The sequence below is a fragment of the Aspergillus aculeatinus genome, assembly GCF_003184765.1.
Source record: "Aspergillus aculeatinus CBS 121060 unplaced genomic scaffold BO66scaffold_16, whole genome shotgun sequence".
Classification (NCBI taxonomy): Eukaryota; Fungi; Ascomycota; class Eurotiomycetes; order Eurotiales; family Aspergillaceae; genus Aspergillus; species Aspergillus aculeatinus.
Window position 1 is genome coordinate 194,299 of NW_020291485.1, and position 16,984 is coordinate 211,282.

Genomic DNA, 16,984 nt, shown 5'->3' on the forward strand with positions numbered 1-16,984 from the left:
CGTGCTCCTGCTTTGGGGCTTTCCTTATCCTTGGAAACAAACTCCAGGCTCCAGGTTGAGCTCCAGGGCTGCATCGTTGCGCTCAGGTACTGACTTCACACCCACTGTACATACCATTCTGAGGGCAAGAACATGACTCCGTTGACCATGGCTTGAAATCTGACTTGACTTGTTGTCGTGACGTCTTCCTACTTTTCCACTCTTTGCTATTATCCCCTCCACCCCTAAAAGTGCTGCTGTTCGTATTCGCATCCAGATAGGCGGAAGAAGAGCCCATCATCTTGTCGCACCGCCTTCACTTTTTTCTCACCTCCTATACTCGAACGACTTCTTCTTCTTCTTCTTCTTCTTCTTCTTGTTCTCGACGCTTCGTTCGAGACGGTCACATCCCTATGTCAACATGATTCCTCATCGGAGCACGGCTCTTCTGACCATTATTGTTTTTGTCGCTCTTCTATTGATAATCTTCTCCTCCTCCCCAGCTACCAATTCAGCAGTCTCCGGCCCGGCCAGATTTGTTCCTCATCCGAAGCTTCCCTCCTTCAACGACTTGCACCTGCCATCCTTCCGTCCCACCGTTCATACTCCCCCCGAGCCTCAGCCGAATAGCACGAGTGGAGAAACTAGCTGGTTTAGCGATTGGTCATGGATCAATCCTTTTTCGTCCTCCATCACGCTCGACGAGAATCGATCCGTGCTTCCCCCCTTGAGGGACAGACCGTTCATTTACACATATTACGAGCCGAACAAGGGCAATGACGTGGAGGAGAATAATGCTGATGCTCAGCTTCTTCTCGCATGGCGCAGAGCTTGGTATGCTCAAGGATTCCGTCCCGTGATCCTTGGGCGGGGAGAAGCCACGAACAACCAATTCTACGAGCTGGTCCAGCGCGTGAAGTTCAAACCAGAACTCGAAAGCGAGATCTTTAAATGGCTTGCTTGGGGACACATGGGCGATGGCTTGCTTGCGGATTGGCACTGTTTCCCCATGGCTAGGTATGACGACGCGCTCTTGTCGTCCCTGCGCCGTGGTTCCGATCCAGCTTTCATCACCCGCTTCGATCGTCTTGGGGCCGCCCTATATTCTGGGGAGAAATCTCACATCAACGAGGTGATCAAGCAGGCTCTGAACAAAGTTGATGAGACGTCTACCTCCCTGGTGGGGTTGGCCTCGACCGACCTCTTCAAGGTGGAGGGGGCTGATTCGCTGGCTTTGTACGACTCCTCAACCATCACTAGCCATTACCCAACAATCGCGGAGAAGATAGTGTCGTCTCCGACTGCAGGACGACTGGCACTGGCAGAGTTGATTAACTCGCATCTACACAATACTTTCCAGAATGCCTTCCCAGCAGGTATTGCCATCTTGAAGCCGTTTCCGAAGCACACAACTGCTCTTGTTGAGCCTGCTTTGCGTCTTGCGAAGGCCCTCGTGCAATGCCCGAGCTCTCCTGTACCGCAGTCATGCCCGCCCAACTTACCGAAGTGCCACCCGTGTGATCCGGCGAAGCCAATGCAATTGAGCCAACCGGCTACCTACAGGAACACGACTCGAGTTTTTACCGTCGGGACACTTCCTCACCCTTTTACATTGATTAGTCTGCAGCAGGATTCCACCGACGTGAGCATCCGCCACATCCGGCGCGAGACGGATCGGGATGTATGGTTGACTGAAGTCACCAAAGACCAGTTGGGTCTTGAAATCGGCGGGTTGCCCAGATCTACGGTGTTTAAAAGGGCCGTTGCTGATGATGCTGTCGTTGGAACCTCGTTATGGATGACTGTTGAATCGTTACCCTCTCATGCCGGTCAGTCCCTTCCGACTGAGCTGCTGGATGAATTTGAGTGGCAATTTGGCTTCAAGATCCCTCGAGACGGCAAGGTGGACGCCAAGAATGAAGACGAGAAGAAGGAATCTGTGCAACATGCCACTCCGAGCGAGCAGGGAGTTCCAAAGGAATATGAGATTATTCAACAGGCTCGCGAAATCATCAAGGCTCAAAAGCCCAACAACCGACCCAACCCCAAGGCTGCTGCAGAAGCCTGGAACCTGGCGGACTCGGAAGTCTGGCGCTTTGTGAGAGCATACCGGTACGTACTACGCAGCATTAGAAGCCGATGATCATGAGCTAATCATAGGGTCTTGTACAGGGCTCGTAGCGTGGTTGAACGCAAGAAGTGGGAGGAAGACGAGAAAGACTTTGTTGGTGCTCAGCTAAAACAGTAGGATGAGTCAGTGCGCGTGAATGATATCCAGTATTACTTGCATCACCATAGACACGCTATAGCATCAAAAGTATAATACCATATATTTGATACGAGAAACCATATTATTTACTTATATGGAATATTTCTGAAGTGAAGTGGACCGGAATAGGATATAAATATACTAGAGGTATTTAATAAGTAAATTAGAGGTACTACATAATTCTCTAACATGAAACGTATTCTCTGCCCCGGTCAAGATATCCTAGCTGTTATTGTCTGCCAGTTGCTGACTCGGCGGCCTGGTCTAGGAAGAACTTATGCATTATTGCATGATATACTCTGTATACTCAGTACTCCGGAGTGAGTTTTACATATAATAGTATATGCGACATACCGTCTGGTTCCTGTTTCCCGAGCCAGATCACCGGTGATTCCTTCTACTGTTAAGACCTTCGCCATAATGATCCTCGGTAAGGCGATTTTTTGTTGTACATAACAATTTCTCCGAATACAAACTAGTTCTACTATAAAATGATCGCTGCATCGCCTTAGAGTGATTATCGGAACGATAAGATTGGTTGCCTTTACAAATATCGTTGAGAAGGCAGGAATTGCCTAGATAGGTGAGAGTCTGCAGACGGGATCCTCAGGTCCGAGTCAATGTATATACTTGATGTCATCAATATCCACATAACAAGATTACGATATTTAGTATATAACGATCGTTTGCAAAGCGCTAGCTTCAGGGCTAGGTATCCACGACGAGGGCCTGAGCAAGGGCCGCTGATTGCAGTGACTGCACAGAACGGCTTCCTTTGGCTAAGAAATCTGATTGGCAGCTTATTCTAAGGAGGACCTAGTCACATGACTCATTCAACTGCGCTTCAGGGGGGAGGGGGGTCTTGGGTTAGTAAGGTGTAACTTATCATTTTCTCTTTTCTGTCGTCGTCACGTCGGTTCTTCCTGAAGCCACCCACAGCTGCAGATTCAGGCTGTGGGTCTGAATCAATTACACGTATGTTTGTATAGGAATAATGTCAAAGAAGGTGCTTGAAAAGGCTTTTCGAACAGCTGTATAAACAGGCCCTTGAATCGTTACGTAAACACCCTTGAGGAGCTGCGATAGCAGACTATCAAAGCTGTAAGGCAAGGCCTTTAGACAGCTGTTCAAGCAGGTGCTTACCGATAGACAGGTGCAATTAGGACACTCATGCTACCGAAAAAACCAATATTAAGCTGTTTGAGACTATTAGATCTTACCGATTTACATCTTCCAATGCCAGTTATCATTCAATAGATACTATCATCTATACTGCATTCAACTCCAGAGAAGAACTAAATAGTGAAACAAAAGTTTCTGGTTTATAAACTCATATAGGTCCTAAAAAAAAGAACTTCAAATAATATCAGAATTGAACAATCAGTACATCCACATATATAAGAAAACCCCAGTCTGCCTTCATTTCCCCTCAAGAATTCCTGTCCAAAAACTCTTGATCACGTTGAAAATACTGTGTCTCGCGTTTCCATAGCAACTCCAGTTAGTTTAGATTTCCAAAAACCCATCCTCTTAATAGAAGAATAAAAACTTACAGAACTTGAGCTGCAGGTGGTTTTTCTGCAGGTGGCTTTGTACCGAGTCTGCATAACATATCGAAAATGAGTCATATGACAGACCAATTAATTAAGTTAATTATTCTAATATTATTGCTTACCTGACTAGAAACTGCGCCACCCTTGTTGCCCAGCGTAAAATTTCGCGCAGTCCCGACGCTCCAAGACACCCTACCCTCACTCTGTAGTAACTTTAGTTTCTGACTTTCTGGGGGCTTCGCCCCACTCCCCGACTTCCCCAGTGAACTAATCTCTAGCCCTGCATATAATTACAATCTAAAGTCTTCCCATACTACCTTTGTACTAGGTAGGTGACCTGTAACTTATTTACTACTACCTATGGTATGTTTGATATTCTCCGAACACCCTGATCTAATGAACAAAGATGACACGTGGAACTGTGTAACTACACGATCTGCCATTCCGTCCCCTCCTCCCCAAGTGATAAAGAAAACCATTGCAACTGACTTGACTACTTTACTGCAGCATATGTCCACGCATCCCCTGCCCATACACTCTTCCCATCAAACTAGAATGGAAGAAATTTTAATGCCCTACCTGCGATGTACTGAGAAGGACCGCCGGTGAGCAAGCGTTCCGTTCTATGGCTTCTGATCGATAATCACCTAACTGCTATCCGCATAGTCCTGATGCGCCTGCGTTTTCGCTCGCATTTCAAGGCCCAGAAAGGCTGTCGCGCACAGCTCCATACCTATTCCAAGTTACACTGCAGCGTGTAGACGAAGGCAGCAAGATTTGTCTCTTCTCATGGAGTCCGCAGATGCATGGATTTATTGCCAATGGCGGATTTATTCTTCTTCATCATACCGCGCAAGGCGAATTGAGGCCAGTCGAGCTCCCTAGATGCAATGCACTTCCTCCACTAGAACTTTGGCGCTCTTATCCTCTCAATGAACATGAACCTGGTGGAATTCAGCAGTATTACGACGTCTTCCCCGAGCGTCTTCTCCCACACCTACAAACTGGAGAACGATATGTACTTTTCTGGCCTGGGCAAAATTATACCTCATGGTGTCTGACCGACGGTACAAGTTTTTATGGCTATATTCCCCCTGCAAAGACCGCCCTCGTCTTGCCAGGCGGCCCATTTCTGTCCTTCACGGTCGAGGATGACGGGGACAAGCCGATGGCGCCAGCGCCATTGTTCGGGTGAGATTCAGTTTTTCCTGCCTGCCTTCTTCCCCGTGCTCTCTTCTAATATTCTGCGTGAACCTCTTCTTTGAAATTCCATGGTTGCTGGATTTCAGTCCCTAGTAAGCGAACGTGCTAATATCTCCCATTCTCAGAGCGGAAGAACCCCGTCCCACACTAATCGCAAGAATCGAATGCCATCCCCAGGGCCAGGTTGCCTTGAAGGATGACCTTGTGACTGCGACGCTGCATGTCACTTACGAACGGACCGGTGATGGCAGTGGTAGACCAATTACCTTCAACACTACGAGACTAACCCCCAAGCTCTGGGTATGGCGCGATCGGTGGGTAGATATGGAAGGCTTCAGTTGCGGTTGGGGTAGCAATACCTTCTGCGATGATCCGGATATTCAAGTCTCCCCCGGCAGCGATGGCAGCTTTGCCTGTCTGCATCCGGGCGAAACCTGGTCTAACACCTTGCGACACCCATTGATTACGGACATTGAGAGCAGCGATGGTGGGGAGGCTGAAGCCGGGGAACTGATACGGTGTCTCTTCAAAGGAATCGAGCTTGTTTGGTGGGCTTGGGGAACTCGAGAGGATCATCTGGCGACTATGGTCACAGTCCCAGCCACTGGAAGCCGGATTGTGCTAGACCCTAAGCAGAATCCTGTCGTTATCGTTCCTGCCGCGGCTCCGGTTGATTTGGAAATAGTATAAATCGACCCAACAGTGTCTGAATGTCGTGCGTGCCCTCCGTCACAGGAACTAGGTACCATACTTGGCTGTCTTCAACATGGCCCACATTGCATATAAGTTACATTTGTGTATATTCTAGTACAGTACTGTATCGTTACAATACAATTAGTCAATAAGTACTCCGGTTGACCCTCGTGATTTTGTTAGTACGGTGGAGAGGTGCAGGGATATGAATCCTTGAGGCGGTAGGTCTTTCATACAGCACCGCCTTATTGAAATGCCACATAAAGCCGTAAGGATCAACTCTGAATGGCTATAACTATCAATATTCACATCCCTGCACCTCTCCACCGTACTAACAAAATCACCAGGGTCAACCGGAGTAAGTCCCTGAACCACAGCCCTAAGCGAACACATCGAGGCCCGGATCCCTGCGGCTGTCTGAGCTCTGATCTTCAAGCTCCAACCCGGATAATCCTTCGTGCGTCAACCTTGAATTGAACCAAGACTCCGTTTGACACTCTCGCCTAAATCGAGCAAGTCAGTGCACTCAAATTCCATGCTCAGTAAGAACCCACGGGAGATGCGTGAACTGGGTCCTAGGAACCTCTGTGCTCTTTCCTTGTCATCTCTTTTTTTCGACGAGTACACGACCTGAGTAATGGACTGCGACTTCGATGGTCCAAAGCTCCCCCACCAGGACAGATCCACACAGTGGGTGACGCTTTAGAAATCCGGTGTAAGATTTGGTTGAGAGAGAAAAAGGGGCCCGAAGTAAGCACTCCGTACAGAGTCAGCAAAGAGCAATCCCTGTGTACTTTGCTGCCTGTCGGATAGGCCCCGACAGATAATTCAAGGGACCTCGAGATCGCACCATTTGATCACATGGCGAGACTTCCTGTATCGCGAGATTGGTCAACATAGGAAAGTACCTAGTATCCGTCCCTGATAGTGGCAACCACCTCTCCTCCGCCTAGCCCTAACAGGAAATACATACAGGACTCGATTGGGCTTGGGTTCGGAATGTCCCTGAGGCTTGTGGCCTTGGCACAGACACTAAAACGCAAGACGCACGAGCTAACTTAGGTACTCAATAGGCTTGCCACCGGTCCGCCGGCGACGTCTGGAAACTGCACTTAGGAGCCCAAGTACCCGCGACTACTAGGTAGGTACTCCGTACTCAGTAGGTATTCGATGCGATCTACTCCGTAGTCTCTGGAACTTGCTTCTATTGAGCAGGAACTGCAACAAGGCCAATTTCTTTAACTGATAGACATCACATCACGTATGCACGTTGTAGTCTTTCGCTGCAACGCCCTTTCCCTCGCAGAGAGCCACATAAGATACAGTGGGCAACATCAATCATTGCCAGCTGCATTCGTGTAGGTGCCAGAAATCGCATTAAATCAGTTAGTCGGTGGATCCCAGACTGAGAATTGTACACAGTGGTTTTGGGAGCGTTCATTTGATACCCCTGGGACTGAAATTAATGTCTCTCTACCCGAGGCTTGCAGTGTCATCACGGCAGAGGCTCTCTAGTAATAGTTAACTGTGAAAAAAAAATGACTCTCTGCCTACCAGATCTCACGGCTACGTACACTATGGCTAAGGCAGCGCAGGTGTGGATTGCTCTAAAGTTAGGCTAGCCTGTCACTAAACTATCTTCTGAATGGCCTCAACGGGTCGACGAGCTGTTTCGAGTCGCCGTGTCCGAGATTGTAGTCATATCTTCATGGCCGTTTAGCAACAGCTGAAGAGCTCGCGTAGTATTAACTCCACAGATCCTTATTCTGTGAGAGTATAAAGTCGGCCATCGTCGCAGCTGCAGTTCTAACTCATTGCTAATCCGGCCATTCGTTCATCCATTCATTTATCTATCTATTTTATTCTACCATTTCTTCTATTCTCTCTTTATATCTTTATTCGACAATTCATGCATTCATTCCTTTATAAAGATATCCAGTCATTTAGTTCTTTATCTATTCATCCTCGCGTTTATCTATTGATTTCAAGCCGGAACCTAAAGTACCAATGAATTGGTTCACATGGATAGCCTTGTTGGCGGCCTTGCAGATTGTTCACCAGGCACAGGCAAGAGCTGTGTTTGCACACTTTATGGTACGTGCGTGGTCTTCGTTCGATACACACTCTAGAGGAGGAAAGAGGGGCTCTTCTTCACCTCTCAAGCAGTCTATAGAAACTCGGCAATTGACTGGAAGTCAACTATATTTCTAGGTGACAAACTCGGAAAATTACACGCTCACCGACTGGGAAAATGATATGAAGCTGGCTCAAAGCGCGCACATTGACGCCTTTGCCCTGAACATGGCATACCTCGACAAGACCAATGATGCTTCCGTGGCAATGGCCTTTACTGCTGCTAACGCCGTTGGCTTCCAGCTTCTCTTTTCCTTTGACTATGCTGGCAACGGGCCGTGGGACCAAGCGGTTGTGATTAACATGATTCAGCAGTACGGGTCAAATGGGGCATACTACTTGCACGAGGGCAAACCGTTTGTGTCAACTTTTGAGGGTCCAAACAGTGCTGCAGACTGGGTCACTATTAAAGCACAGACAGGCTGTTTCTTTATGCCGGACTGGTCGTCTGTGGGAGCTAAGCCGGCCATGGCCCTGGCGAATGGGGTGGCAGACGGCCTGTTCAGCTGGGCTGCCTGGCCCTGGGGCAACCGAACAATGGACACCTACACCGATGCATCGTATATCCAGTACCTTGAGGGCAAGCCGTACATGTTTGCCGTATCCCCATGGTTCTACACAAACCTTATAGGCTATGACAAGAACTGGATCTGGCAAGGTGGCAGCCTGTGGTTCGATCGTTGGCAGGAGCTGTTTGCTCTGGACCCTATGCCCGAATTTGTGGAAATCATCTCTTGGAATGACTATGGTGAGTCGCACTACATCGGGCCAATTCGTGAGTCCTCTATGGCGGCCTTTGATATTGGACAAGCCCTCTTCAATTATGCCGTGGACTTTCCCCACGATGGCTGGCGCGAGGCGCTTCCTTTCTGGATTGATCTATATAAGAATGGAAAGGCCTCCGTGACCCAAGAAAAGGTCGTCTTCTGGTACCTCCCCCAGCCGGTGGCAGCATGTCAGGACGCGGGTACGACTGTGAATACCGCCTCCCAGTTGCAGATTGAATTCGACCCTAAGGATGTTTTGGAGGATCGAATCTATGTCATGGCCCTGCTAGCCGACTCGTCTCACGCAGTATACGTGGTTAATGGGGGACATGCATCATATGTCTCATGGGACTCGAAGCCAGACGACGAAATCGGCGCTGGGGTGTACTTTGGCAGCGTGCCGCTGTACGAAGGCGCGGTGACAGTGACTCTGATGGTCAACGAGGACCAGGCCTTGGGCGAGGCCAAAGGACTTGAGGTATCGAGCACGTCCTGTCAGGGGGGCTACAGCAATTACAATGCCTGGGTGGGCAGTTTTGCCAGCATCAATGGGGGTGTGAGTCGCACGACAGAGGTTGTCTTGTCCGATCAGGTGTGTATCCGCGGCAAGGGAGCGTATGACTTTGATGATCTATGTAGCTTCGCCTGCTCGTATGGGTACTGTCCCGTAGGAGCATGTACGTGTGAGCAGATGGGGGTGGCGCGCACGAAGCCCAAGGCGACAGGCACCACTGGCTATCCAGCCGAGGGTAAGGACGCCAATTACGCCGGCCTCTGCAGCTTCGCTTGCAATTACGGCCATTGTCCTTCCAAGACATGCGACACCACCGAGCATCCCATGCCGGTACCAACGGTCTCTGACTTCCTCCCACCTGCCTGTATCGCCGGAACCGGCCAAGGCAATTACGCGGGACTTTGCTCGTATTCTTGTGGCTTTGGCTACTGTCCGCACTCCCTCTGTACCTGCACAGCGACCGGAGCGCTCGTGCAGCCTCCAGCGCAGACGAAGGGCCACGGTATTCCAGCACTCGGTCTTGATGGCGGCAATGGCTTCGACGATCTCTGTGACTTCACCTGCACGCGAGGATATTGTCCGGACGGAGCATGTAGGTACAAAGACGACCAAGTCTCGACCACAACCATCAACCCTAAGTGGAGTACCGAGCCAGGACAGACTTGCACAGACGCTCAGAAGCAAGTCATTGTGCTGGAACTGCAGAATGCTATCCAAATGGCCAAGGCAGCTGCCTCGCACTTGAGCCTCGGCGGATACGACCAGATCTTCTTCGGTCAAGGCCCTGCCACAGATGCCAGCTTTCTGTCTGACACCGCTCAAACTTATACACGAGTGGCAGAGATTCTGGCCGGAAACGCGGTCAAGCTTCATCCCGTGCTGACCTGCGAAGAGACGGTCAAGTGTCGGAACCAGGAAGACAAGCAGGTTTGCTCCATGAACGCAGCCACCAAGCGGATCAATTTCTGCCAGAAGTTTTTCAACGATCCACAGATATATGCCACTGAGGATCTGCTCGGTCAGTGTGACACGATGAATCTACGCGCCGCTGCACGATCACGGTCTTCTGCTCTGGTTCATGAAGCCACCCATTCCAAGTATGCTATGCTTGGGAAACCAGGGTGAGTTCTTAGGCCCCTTCAGCTTTTCCTCCCGACTGCTTCTGACACAGCCATTCTGCCAGGACTCGAGACTTTACGTACGGATTCAACGCTGGATATCTGCTTCCGCTTGGAAAATTTGACCGGCGTTGTGCTCCTTGGGCATTCAAGATCGATCGGAAAACCGGAAAGAGAACTCCCATAGTGGATAATCAACGAATTGAGTGCCCCACCACGAACTCCGACGGCAAACTTGATGAAGGAATATGTCCTCCCGAAGCTGCAACCAAGAATGCCGAATCGTATCAGTTCGTCGCGGCGGGCGTCTGGTTCACTCAAAAGTGCGGTCACACCATTCCCACGCCACCGCTGCCCCCCATTCCAGCCAAGCGCGCAGCCACAGACTCGTGCCCTTCCTTTGATGACTACATTGTCTGGGATGCTAATAGCTGGAACATCACCGGATACGTGCACTTCGGTGATTCTTACGCCGCGGGCTTAGGGACCGGCTCTACCTCCTGGGACTCCTGCCGCGTGGGATCCTCCAGCTATGGACAGCTCATATACGACGCACTGGACGACAAGAGCATCTTCTTCCAGAATCTAGCATGCTCGGGAGACAAGATCTCTGAGATGCGTGGCAAGCTCAAGCAATGGAAGAACATAGAAGACACTAGCTTGATTACGGTGACGATTGGCGGCAACGATGTCGGCTTTGCAGACATTGTCAAGCACTGTATTCTGAGATATCTGGGCATGCCGGCTTGGTGGGATAGATGGTGGTGCCAGCGTTACAAGACGGCCGCTCGAAATCTGATAGCTGACAAAAGCGAGAAAGGGCTGCAGGCCCAGCTACGAGATATGTATATCGAGATCAATGCACCGGTTGACGTCCACAGCGTAAGTTTGACTTTTTGCTCTGCTCCTCAAAGCCGCGATTTCTTAAGTGTCTTTGCTTATCTATATCGCTTAGACCACTCGAATCTGGGCTCCTGGATACCCCAAGTTTTTCAATGCCGAGACCACGTACTGCAACGACATCGATTTCAAGTACTGGGGTAGCAATGAGGGAACAGACACTCAGTTGACCACGAGCCTCCGGCAGGAATTGAACGAGCTCGTCGACCAAGTAAATCAAGTCATCAAGGATGCCGCCATGGACGCCAACTACCGCTTGCATGGCTGGGCTGTCTTCTATGTGGATGTGGATGCACGCTTTGAGGGTCACCGATGGTGTGAGAATGGGGTGAAAGAGCCAGACCCTACGAATCCCGCTACCTATTTCTTCCTCAGTGGCTGGCCCGATGTGACGGAGGCAAACGCCATACAGCAAGCCTCCACGGACGATAGCAATTATATAAACAGCCTGCAGGGACATACAAGCCTGCCACTGCCGGATGGCACCACCTGCAACAGCACGCTTGGGGATAGTCCTGATCCAGTTGATGTTTACTGGTGTGACGTGGCAGTAGCAGTCGTCAATTATCCCGATGGACCTATGGCGCAGCTTGTGGCCCAGGCCAACAACGACATGACTGACGGTAACTACACGGCCGAGAGTATCAACATTCTGCTCCCTAATAAACAGATCAAAACGTTCCATCCTCGGAGTGCCGGTATGGCTCTGTATCGTGATGCTGTCTTGGATTCGCTAAGAGGCATTTATTGAGAGCACTTTATGCATGGCAGCGCCGACCGTCCCTTTCCTAGCATCAGATTGCCGATGGGGACCTTACTGTGTGTATTACAGGGTATGGTCTTTTTTCCTTGGTTAGATCTCTTTGTATAATCATTTGTTTGATGTTGCGATTATGACTTTTATGCTGCTATTTTTGGTTCAAAATTAACCCAGATTCAAAGTACTGTCTTTGTAACCTGTCTTGTCACAAGCAGTTCTCTGCACATTGCAGGCCCACAGTGACCTGCCCTTTCGAGACAGCTAGTACAGTACCTGTTTTTTGTCTGGATTTGCACTTCGAAAACGCTAAATTGCCGCTAAAATAGCGGCGCTTGCGAGATGCAGGGATATACTATATATAATGAGACAAAAGGCCTCTCTTCCCACGGCATCCATCCCTTCATTTTTTTTTCTTTTCTTTTCCCAACCAACCCTTTTTGTAATCTCTTCTTCCCGGTTCTCCACCCAACCCGTTCAAATTAATGGGACTGGTTCTCGTGCTGTCCAGTGGGTAAGATGTTTGCAAAATCTAGTTTTATGTTGCACGTATTGTTAACTGACGATGCATCAGGCTCAATCTCGCTCTAGTCTGGGCCTCCTTCGTTTCCCAAATCCAGCATGTATGGCAGACGAAAGACAGCCGGGGAATCTCATCAGCCTACCTGCTTTTCAACCTGCTCTGCGCCACTGAACACGTCTTCATGATCGGCCGCTTCATGTCCCTCTTCTGGGCCCTGACAGACACCGCTCCGGTCTCATTTTCCACCCTGGACTGGCTCAACCTTGCTCAAGTATTGGTAGTTTGGGTCTGCCTGAACGTCTTGTAAGCATCAGCTCCACCACCTTCAAAATACCAAGCCACTATTCAAAGATAGTCCGACTGATGATATGTCTCTTGTCCTCGATGCGCGCGGCAGCTTCGCGTTGTGTCTCTACCACCGCCGGCGCCGAACCCCTCTACTTCTCACAGTCTACGCCCTATTCCTGCTAGTTACTCTCCTCCCTCTCGGTCTGGACCTCACCACCGACATCTTCTGCCCGCCGAACCGTTCCAATTGCCTGCTGCCGGAGCGGGACCTCATCACCTTCCTTCAGATTGCTCACCAGATTTTTGTGCTGCCCGTCGTCACTGTCATTCTTCCTGTTCTGGGCTTCTACAAGCAGGCGCAACTACAGAGGCAGCAACGGCAACGGTCAGGAAGACAGCAGCAGCGACATCTTTCAACGTCCACCCCGGATGTTAGCCTCCTTCTCGCTCGGCCCCGCCTCTTCCAATCAGCCTTCTTCGCTCTCTCGGCATTTCTCTGGGTCTTCCGCTTCAACCACTGGTTGCAGCCACTCCCATTCACCTCGGATCCGCCGGTTGCGGCGTCGGCGGTGGCGGCAGCAGCAGCAGCAGCAGCAAGTGTAGACGAACAAACTCCGTTGTCTTCCCAGCGGCAGCAGCAGCTGCTGCTGCTGATGCCCTCGCTATCAGAATCTTCTGAGTGGTGGAGGCTGTTCGGCTTCATGGTCGTCGACGATGCGATTTTTGCATTTGGGCAAGGCGCATTGGGTTTTTGGAGTTTGCTAATGGCACCGGCAGCGACACCGGCAGCGGCATCAGAGGTGAGCCCACGGTGTGACGGCAGTGATGACGCGGAGAGAAGACCATTGTTGCTTGCGGACGAGGAACCTTTTACATATGTTGCCGAGAACTAAGGACAATGATTTTCCAACAAGAAGATGCAGAAAGAAGGAACTTGAAGTCAAGGGTGCATTGGTCGGGGGACCAGGGGACTGTTGGCAGGACTTGGTGATAATACCTACCTACAAACAATCTTTTAGATGTGCTTCTCGATGGCAGGTGATGATAGAGTGTGACTACTAGCGATAGATCATACAAAACAGTGTTAAGAAATACTACTGACGGCGGCCCTGGGCCTTGGTGCCTGAGGTGCCAGCGTACCGCCCACCCGGCTGCCTTAGCAAGTTCTCAGTGATAGTCTTACATAGCAGAATCAACTAGCCTTCTTCACCTCCCAAAGGCCTCAACAATCACAGAAATAATATCAGCTTCCTGCTCCCAAAACACCAAAGACCCCGGCGATGTAATCGAATGAAGAAGGTTGAAATAACCCCTCCGGTGGAAGGGAGGTTAAGGCGGTCGAGCTGGTCGCAGTGGCAGAAACGATGGTCTCAACGCACCGAACCGAGTGTACTTGGGAATTAACATTAAACATCACTCAGCCAACCATGTCATATGTAGGACTTATTACCTACCAGGTAACACTAGCAAGTGCCTGAATCGGCAAATCCTTTAGAGGTCAGCCGTATCTTAGTCGAGACGCTACCAGATCTTGGAATCTGGCAAATATGGTATGTAGCCCAACTTCCTACCTAGCGTGTGTTCCATGGAACCCTGACAAGATCTGCTTAGTCTCAGACTTCAAGAAGAAGAAGAAGGGTGGCACGCGCTTGTGATGTCTGCCGTATGCAAAAGATTCGCTGCGATGGTGTTTCGCCTATCTGTGGTCCGTGTGAGCGACGGAAAGCAAGTTGCTCTTATGACGGCGAGAATCCGAAAAAGACCCACGAACACCGGTAGAGTCTATCCACCACTTTCACGATACTGCCTTGGTTCTAAAATATAACAGCTATACTTTCCGATTAAATGAACCTGGTTCAAGCGATTCACCTTCCAGCCCCCGCTTGCAGCTTCCCCAAAACCACAGAGTAGGTGGGCACCGTCCTACTGACCGACTTGCAGAACGGCAAGCACAGGGAGGAATCGAAAGTGATCATGTATGCACTGGCCCAAAGACAACATCACATCTCTGCTGGAGACCGAGCTGCTGCAACCACTCACCCAAAGCGAAAACGGGACTACAGCAACAGGTATAATTGCGGGGCATGCTAGTCACCCAACCGAGCAAGATCAGTTCTTCGGAGACTCGTCAATCGCGTCTTTCTTGAGGCAGATTCAGGACTTTGCAGGTTTGCCACCTCCAGCAGTAGAAGTTCCGCAGACATAGACTAATATGCATCTAGAAAACGAAACTGTTCCTTTTTGCTTGCCGAACATAGCTGCAAGGTCATTTCCTGTGGCGCCGACACCCAAAGCAGTTGACCTACCGCCACGAGAATTAGCGGACTACCTGCTAGGCTGCTATTATGATGAAATTCACAGTTTATATCCGTTTTTCCACCAGCCTGCCTTTGCTCGCGCATATAGCGCTCTATGGGCGCCCGGGCCTCCAGAGGATGTGGATGACTTTGGAAAACGAATAGGATTAGGAGACTCAAGTTTGCCCTGGCCGATATTTCATGCCGGACTGAACATTGTCCTAGCACTAGGCTGCTAATTCTCCTCATTGGATAGGATGACGCGCGAAGCTACCGCGGATGCCTTCTTCCAGCGATCCCAGAAGTTCTTAAATGGCATCTCCATGGCTAAAGGGAGTTTAGCGCTTGTCCAGACACTTTTACTGATGTCATCTTATCTGCAAGGAAGCGAGTCCCCAGCACGGTGCTGGAATACCATCGGCTTTGCATGCAGAATGGCGCAAGCACTCTGAATGCATTCCTTGAGTTCGGATAGATTTAGATCGGCGGCGGAAATCCAAGTCAGAAGACGTGTGTGGCATGGGTGTATCATGCTGGATCTGTAAGCTTCTTCTTCTGTTGACTTTAGAAGGATAAAATCAATCGATCTCGATACTCGCTAACGGAATCTCCACAGAGCGAGCAGCATGATGTTGGGCCGCCCGCCCATGATCCAGGATTCAGCGGTCCCTCTCCCAGACGCCATCGATGATGAGGCCCTCGATCAACCGAATCTAGTTTCCAGATTGCCACCCACAGCCTTATCGAGAACAGAATTTTACGTGCGCACGTTGCAGCTGTATAAAATTCTAAGGCAAATCCTGGCAAGAATCTTTGCGCCCTGGGAAGGTAGACAGGAGAATCTAGCTGAGCAGCCTCAGGCTGAAAGCAGCCAAGCTAGAAATGTGATGGAGCTAGAAGTAGAATTATTGGCTTTAAGTCAGAACTTCCGGCACAACTGAACTGGCAAAATGGAGAAATACCGGCCAATACCAGTAAGCAATATTCGCGAGAAAGTTGCTTGCTAAGGGCGAGGTGGGTGACTTGCGAACAATTACCTGACTTCTCTGATTGCGAATCTCTTTGTCAGATTTCTGCAGTATAGAATTCTTCTCCTGCGCCCTATCCTGATCAGGTTCTGTCGGCAAATTCGCGTCTCGCACGCTTCCTCTCTACCGCAAGCGTCTTCGGAGTTGCCAATCGAGATATTTATGGATTTCAGGCTCAGCTGCTCTATCAATTGCGTCAAGGCGGCCATCGAGCTGATACATCTTATGAATGATACCTCGACAACTGAGCTGGCTAGTGTGTGGTGGTATAGTGTATTTTGTAATTACCTCTCACGAGATAATGCATCAGCACAAGGAATCCCGCTGACTGACTGCTCTGTCTCAGATGCCTTTTCCGCCGGAATCGTTCTTGCCCTAGCTCGGACATGCTCCGCTATCAAAGCCAAGTTTGCAGAGTCGACTCTTCAAGATTCTTGGAAAAGCTGCTCTGAGTGCCTAGAAAAGATGAGCTCCCTTACTAAATCTGCTGAGATTGGCGGCCAGAGTCTCAACAAAGTTTTGTTCCTCCTTATGCAGGCCCAGCATGATCCATCTATCACCAACCCAGCCGCCGGTCAAGAACACAGATCACAGCCCCAAGGTCAGGATATCCATTGCGAAGCATCATTGACTGACTTACCTATGCCTCCTGCGACGGACTTCGGGGAAGCTCTTGACCTGGATGACGAACAGCGCTCTTTCTGCATGCCGGGTTCGGACATTTTCACCTATCTGCTGGGAGAACCAGGTTTAGCTGGGTCAATGGATGAAGCGATGGGTGACGAGTTATGGCCTACGGCACCTTTGTTTCTGTGAAATCGAGATAGATACTAACATTAGGGTGGGAGACTTTCAAGGACGCCTCGGGGACGAATCTTAGCCCTTCGAGGCTGTACATGAGATGATATAGATGTTTTCTAAGGGCTATCAGAGTATATGACTCTGAGTAGAGACAAGCTTCT

General features: G+C 49.9%; 6 protein-coding genes across 6 annotated transcripts; all 6 read left to right on the forward strand.

Annotated features, from left to right (window-relative positions):
* Window positions 1–70: 70 nt before the first annotated feature.
* On the forward strand, window positions 71–2,300 carry BO66DRAFT_390750 (uncharacterized protein). Its single transcript, XM_025647093.1, has 2 exons — window positions 71–2,091; window positions 2,152–2,300. The coding sequence occupies exons 1-2, from the start codon at window positions 401–403 to the stop codon at window positions 2,225–2,227; spliced, it is 1,767 nt and encodes a 588-aa protein (XP_025505346.1). The 5' UTR covers window positions 71–400; the 3' UTR covers window positions 2,228–2,300.
* A 2,056-nt stretch (window positions 2,301–4,356) lies between these two features.
* Window positions 4,357–5,694, forward strand: BO66DRAFT_319781 (uncharacterized protein; the record flags this gene model as incomplete). Its single annotated transcript, XM_025643657.1, has 3 exons — window positions 4,357–4,406; window positions 4,468–4,992; window positions 5,130–5,694. The coding sequence occupies 3 exons, from the start codon at window positions 4,357–4,359 to the stop codon at window positions 5,692–5,694; spliced, it is 1,140 nt and encodes a 379-aa protein (XP_025505347.1).
* Window positions 5,695–7,553: 1,859 nt separating this feature from the next.
* On the forward strand, window positions 7,554–11,919 carry BO66DRAFT_371347 (mutanase). The gene is made up of 4 exons (XM_025645446.1): window positions 7,554–7,791; window positions 7,909–10,232; window positions 10,295–11,111; window positions 11,185–11,919. The coding sequence occupies exons 1-4, from the start codon at window positions 7,705–7,707 to the stop codon at window positions 11,878–11,880; spliced, it is 3,924 nt and encodes a 1,307-aa protein (XP_025505348.1). The 5' UTR covers window positions 7,554–7,704; the 3' UTR covers window positions 11,881–11,919.
* Window positions 11,920–12,302: 383 nt separating this feature from the next.
* BO66DRAFT_470336 (uncharacterized protein) lies at window positions 12,303–13,590 on the forward strand (the record flags this gene model as incomplete). Its single annotated transcript, XM_025652783.1, has 3 exons — window positions 12,303–12,400; window positions 12,461–12,712; window positions 12,765–13,590. Exons 1-3 carry the CDS (start codon window positions 12,372–12,374, stop codon window positions 13,588–13,590), a joined length of 1,107 nt encoding a protein of 368 aa, XP_025505349.1. The 5' UTR covers window positions 12,303–12,371.
* A 1,409-nt stretch (window positions 13,591–14,999) lies between these two features.
* On the forward strand, window positions 15,000–16,087 carry BO66DRAFT_448210 (fungal specific transcription factor domain-containing protein). The gene is made up of 3 exons (XM_025651734.1): window positions 15,000–15,535; window positions 15,611–16,008; window positions 16,064–16,087. Exons 1-2 carry the CDS (start codon window positions 15,447–15,449, stop codon window positions 15,933–15,935), a joined length of 414 nt encoding a protein of 137 aa, XP_025505350.1. The 5' UTR covers window positions 15,000–15,446; the 3' UTR covers window positions 15,936–16,008; window positions 16,064–16,087.
* On the forward strand, window positions 15,885–16,923 carry BO66DRAFT_51496 (fungal specific transcription factor domain-containing protein). The gene is made up of 3 exons (XM_025653362.1): window positions 15,885–15,968; window positions 16,064–16,302; window positions 16,369–16,923. The coding sequence occupies exons 2-3, from the start codon at window positions 16,185–16,187 to the stop codon at window positions 16,836–16,838; spliced, it is 588 nt and encodes a 195-aa protein (XP_025505351.1). The 5' UTR covers window positions 15,885–15,968; window positions 16,064–16,184; the 3' UTR covers window positions 16,839–16,923.
* Window positions 16,924–16,984: the final 61 nt, after the last annotated feature.